This window comes from Clupea harengus, chromosome 23 (genome assembly GCF_900700415.2).
Source record: "Clupea harengus chromosome 23, Ch_v2.0.2, whole genome shotgun sequence".
In the NCBI taxonomy this organism is placed as follows: Eukaryota; Metazoa; Chordata; class Actinopteri; order Clupeiformes; family Clupeidae; genus Clupea; species Clupea harengus.
The window spans coordinates 20,565,325-20,570,324 of NC_045174.1; the positions used below are offsets into that span (position 1 = coordinate 20,565,325).

Genomic DNA, 5,000 nt, shown 5'->3' on the forward strand with positions numbered 1-5,000 from the left:
AGTTTAGATAAGAAAATGGTACAATGTACGTTTAAATAAAACATAAACCCATCATAACTTCAGCCAATCAGAAGCAGTCCATCTACTCACCACCTCCGAGTCACCGTAGAATGCGGCGAGGTCCAATGGCGTGCGTCCGTTCTTATCACTGTGGTCCATGGCCGCGCCCCTCTCCACAAGACAACGAACAACAGACAGGTGGCCCTTAAGACACGCCCAGCTCAGGGCTGTAAGCCCCTCCTTATCTGTTAGGGAGAGAGAAGCTCCTACGGAAGCCCAAGAGGGTTAAATGTCACACAGGGAAAATGTCAACTGAAATTAAATGTCAATTCAGCTATGCCCAAAGAACATGACTTTACAAAATGGTAAATTTGACTTTGACTGCTAGTGAATGTATGTATGTGTGTGTGTGTGTGTGTGTGTGCATGCATATTCATGTGGGTGTGCCAATGTGTGTGTGTGTGTGTGTGTGTGTGTGTGTGTGTGTGTGTGTGTGGCCTACCCTGTGCCAGCAGGTACTCCACAGTATCCAGGTGTCCCTCGGAGGCTGCCATCATGAGAGGCGTGCGGCCCTGCTTGTCTGCTAGGTTAGCCTCCGCCCCATGGGTCAACAGCAGGTCAACCACCTGACACAGGAACCAAAGGTCAAAGGTCAAGGGTCACATGGGCCAAACTCTAAGGTCAAATGTATGTCAGTCCTGTCTAGCTGTAGTCTGCACTGACTGTGACCATATAAAGTGGTTATAGTTTACTCATTTTGCACATTTCAACATAGTCAGAGGTTCTCTATGGTATGACCTACGTACTCTCTCATTCTCTTCTATACACATAAAAACACACACACACAAACTCATGCATTGACACACACACGCGCACACACAGACACGCACGCACTCACGTACACACACACACACAGGCGCACACAGACATAAGCACACATACACTCACAAACATACACACAGGCACATGCACGCACACACACAAAGGCACGCACACACACAGGCACCCACTCTCACACACACACACACACACACACACACTCTCACACACACACACACTGTGGTTCCCCTTACCTGCCAGTGTCCCTGCCGTACGCAGCCGAAGAGGGGCACCCCGCCCCTGCGGTTGGGCTGGCTCACTGACGCACCCTGCTCCAATAGCAGCCGACACACCTCCAGCCGGCCCCGCCCAGCTGCTGCTGTCAGAGCTGCGAATAGGAAAGAAGACCTGTCAATCAATCACTCACCAGGAAGCACTACTTTGATGTTGAAGTCGGTCCCACAGAGCACACAGGGAATTAAGAGCAGCAAACTCCAATCAGTGCAGTACCTGTCTCCCCCCACAGGGTGTCGTGGTTGTTGATTTGAGCCCGATCAGTGTCGTCCTCGTCCTTCCCTGGCAGGTCAAGCAGGAAGGACACAATCTACAGAGAGGACAAATGTTAATAATGCTTTTGTGAGCTTGCTAATATGCTCACTGTTTAAGTTTAAGTATGTACATAACGAACGAATCTGTGTGATAATGAATGAGAATGCGTGTGGATGTGTATAACATAACATTAGTACTGGTATATATCTGATACATAAATGTTTTAACATAAGCTGTTATAATATACAGTGTACTAATGCGTGTATGTTTGTAAAAGTGTGTGTGTGTCCTGTATGTCCCTCAGGATAAAAAGCATGCCCAATAAATAACTAGGAAAGTAAACTGGACATGAAGTCTGCAAACTTGTGCAGCATCCTGATTTAGAGTGATCCACCTGCACATCCAGGTCAGCTCAGTCTGCCCGCCCTGCAGGCCAGTGGTTAACTCCATGACTGAGCTGTCTGGAGACACTGCTGCTGCTGCTCCAGTAAAGGCTTCCTCTGGAGCCCAGGTGAGCCTCTGTAGGGACCCACAAGTGCGTGTGTGTGTATGTGTGTGTGTGTGTGTGTGTGTGTGCGCGTGTGTGTGTGTGTGTGTGTGTGCGTATGTGTGTGTTTGTGTGTGCATGTGTGTGTATGTGCGTATGTGTGTGTGTGTGTGTGTGTGTGTGTGTGTGTGCATGTGTGTGTGTGCATGTGTGTGTGAGCCATACCTCTGCATATCCCATGCTGGCCGCGGCCACTAGGGCTTGCTGGATGGCCTGGCTCTTGTTGAAGCCTCCCTGCTGTTTTTGAGTCTGGCTCAGGGTCTGTGTGTGTGTGTCCAGACTCGCCGCCGCCTCCTCCTCCTCCTCCTCCTCTTCCTCTACCTCCGCCTCCAGGTGCTCCTGCTCTCCCTTCTCCTCCGTCTCTTTCTTCCCCTCCTCATTCTCTTTCTCTCCCTCCTCCTCCTCCTCCTCCTCCTCCGCTTGCGCCGTCTGTTCCTGAGCATGTAAGCTGTCGTCTGTCTCTGCGTCTGTCTGTGTGTCTGTCTCCTGCTCCTGCTCCTGCTCCTGCTGTAGCTGTGTCTCAGACTCTGGCGAGGTGGCTGGGGACTGCTGCTGTGGTGTAAACACTTGTTGTTGTTGTTGTTGTTGTTGTCCTCGGCCGTGGCCCCAGTCGCACTGGATGAGGAACTTGACCACCTCCAGATGTCCCCGCAGCGCAGCGTGCACCAGAGCACACTGACCGTTCCTATCAAGATGGTCAACCTAAGTATCGACAACACACACACACACACACACACACACAGTACATAAGAACATGTATGCACAGTTTGTACATGTGTGTGTGTATTAAAATGTGTTCATGGACCTATGTCTCTTGCTTTTTTTAAGATGATATAATAACATAGTGAATAGATAAGGTCTACTAGTCTGTGTGAATATGGTTTTCTGAACAAAAACAACCCAGACCCACACACAAGATGACGATGTTGCGATTTCATGCGGCAGTAACATAGCCCAAACACACACCCACACACACCCCCACACACACACACCCACGATGTTGAGAAGTCATATGGTGGCAACATAGCCCAAACACACACACACACACACACACACACACACACACACACGCACACACACGCACACACACACACACACACACACACACACACACACACACACACACACACCTTAGCCTTCCTGCGGCAGAGTGAAGTGACGATGTTGAGGTGTCATGCGGCAGCAACATAGCCCAAAGACACACACACACACACACACACACACACACACACACACACACACACACACACACCTTAGCCTTCCTGCGGCACAGTGAGGTGACGATGTTGAGGTGCCCGGCGGCGGCGGCGAAGCCCAGCGGGGTGAGTCCGCTCTGGGAGGCGGTGTCCACACTGGCCCCATACTCCAGCAGGAGTCCCACCATGTCCCCGTAGCCCAGGTGGCAGTGCACACACAGCACGGGCGCGTTGGTCAGCACCTCCGTGCGGTAGTTCACGTTCGCCCCGCCCAGCATCAGCAGCCGAGACACCTGAAACACACACACACACACACACACACACACACACACACACACGCACACACGCGCACACACACACACACACACACACACACATCAGAAGCAAACCACGTTAAATACACAATAACGTTACACCTGAAATAAACAGCCATACAAATAGACAAATGGTAGAACTATGTATCTACAGTGTGTGTGTGTGTGTGTGTGAGCGTGTGAGTGTGAGTGTTCGTGTGTGAGCGTGTGCATGTGTGTGTGTGTGTGTGTGTGTGTGTGTGTGCATGTGTGTGAGCGTGTGCATGTGTGTGAGCGTGTGCATGTGTGTGTGTGTGTGCATGTGTGTGTGTGTGTGTGTATGTGTGTGTGTGTGTGTGTATGCGTGTGTCTGTGTGTGTATGTGTGTATATGTATACAGTGTGTGTGTGTGTGTGTGTGTGTGTGTGTGTGTGTGTGTGTGTGTGTGTGTGTGTGTGTGTGTGTGTGTGTGTGTGTGTGTGTGTGTGTGTGTGTGTGCGCGCGTGTGGTACCTTGATGTTGGGAGTATAGAGATTGCGGAGTGATGACAGCGCTGTGGACAACCCCTCTGTGCTATATGAAACCCATAGCCCCTGCAAGACGGACGAGGAGACCCCAACCTTCTTGCTTAGGCCCTGAAACAAAACACATTCAAAGCATTTTTTAAATACTATTAACAAACAAGTTTCACTGGAGGATCATCACTGAGGTCTTTCTGACTCCATCTTGACAATACATTCTTAGTATGTGTTGAATCGTGTTGTGTTTGAGGCGTTTTGGAGTCTCTTCTAACCTTAAATATGTGTGCTTTGAGTATATGGTGTCCAAGCTCGATGGTCTGTTGCCGGTTCAGTTTGTTTTCCAGTCGTGAGAACCAGAAGGCTAGCAGGGTGTGGCCATTCCTTAATATGAGAGAGAGAGAGAGAAAGATAGATAGAGTGAGAGAGAGAGAAAGATAGAGTGAAAGAGCGAGAGCGAGAGAGGGGCAGAGAATGATGATGATGATGGTGAGACATTATAGTGATTTTACAGAATACGATTGGTTAGACTGAATAGAATTGAATAACAGAACATTTTCCATACAAAGAACACTTTATTTGCAAGAACTGAGCTCTTCAACGCTGGAAACTGCTGTGGAGCAGATATCCAAAAGGTTCCTGAAAAGCACCATTCAGTGTTCCTAGGAGGCTGTTTATAGGCTCTCCTGAGTGATGCCCCTGACTGAACCTCTATTGACCTCATCATTCACCCCCCCCACTTGTCCCTCTCGCTCACACCCCACCTGGGGTCGCAGAGGAACTTGGTCTTCTCGCCCCCACCCCCCCCCACCCCCCAGTTGACCCTCTCGCCCACACACAGAACCGCCCAGTTGACCCTCTCGCTCACGCAGAACCGCCCAGTTGACCCTCTCGCTCAGACCCACCTGGGGTCGCAGAGGAACTTGGTCTTCTCGCCGTCCTCCCTCCAGATGAGCCACTCGCGGAACGACGGGTGCACGAACATGCGCGTGCCGTCCCTGCGGCGCATCAGGAACACCGACAGGTTGTCCACGCGCTGCTGGAAGTCCTCCCAGTCCAGCGTTCCCCGCAGGCTGCC

The 5,000-nt window shown here is 50.8% G+C and overlaps 1 protein-coding gene across 1 annotated transcript in view; it reads right to left on the reverse strand.

Moving 5' to 3' along the window:
* Nucleotides 1–5,000, reverse strand: part of tanc2b (tetratricopeptide repeat, ankyrin repeat and coiled-coil containing 2b) — a 68,710-nt gene that overhangs the window by 10,505 nt on the left and 53,205 nt on the right. The window contains exons 13-22 of the mRNA XM_042703165.1: nucleotides 4,828–5,000; nucleotides 4,198–4,306; nucleotides 3,917–4,039; nucleotides 3,168–3,404; nucleotides 2,483–2,617; nucleotides 2,081–2,149; nucleotides 1,330–1,423; nucleotides 1,074–1,207; nucleotides 503–626; nucleotides 91–266 (exon numbers count right to left, since the gene is read on the reverse strand). The exon at nucleotides 4,828–5,000 is cut by the window's right edge and continues 12 nt beyond it. Coding sequence (XP_042559099.1) covers nucleotides 91–266; nucleotides 503–626; nucleotides 1,074–1,207; nucleotides 1,330–1,423; nucleotides 2,081–2,149; nucleotides 2,483–2,617; nucleotides 3,168–3,404; nucleotides 3,917–4,039; nucleotides 4,198–4,306; nucleotides 4,828–5,000 — 1,374 coding nt within the window. The remainder of the gene's footprint in view (nucleotides 1–90; nucleotides 267–502; nucleotides 627–1,073; nucleotides 1,208–1,329; nucleotides 1,424–2,080; nucleotides 2,150–2,482; nucleotides 2,618–3,167; nucleotides 3,405–3,916; nucleotides 4,040–4,197; nucleotides 4,307–4,827) is intronic.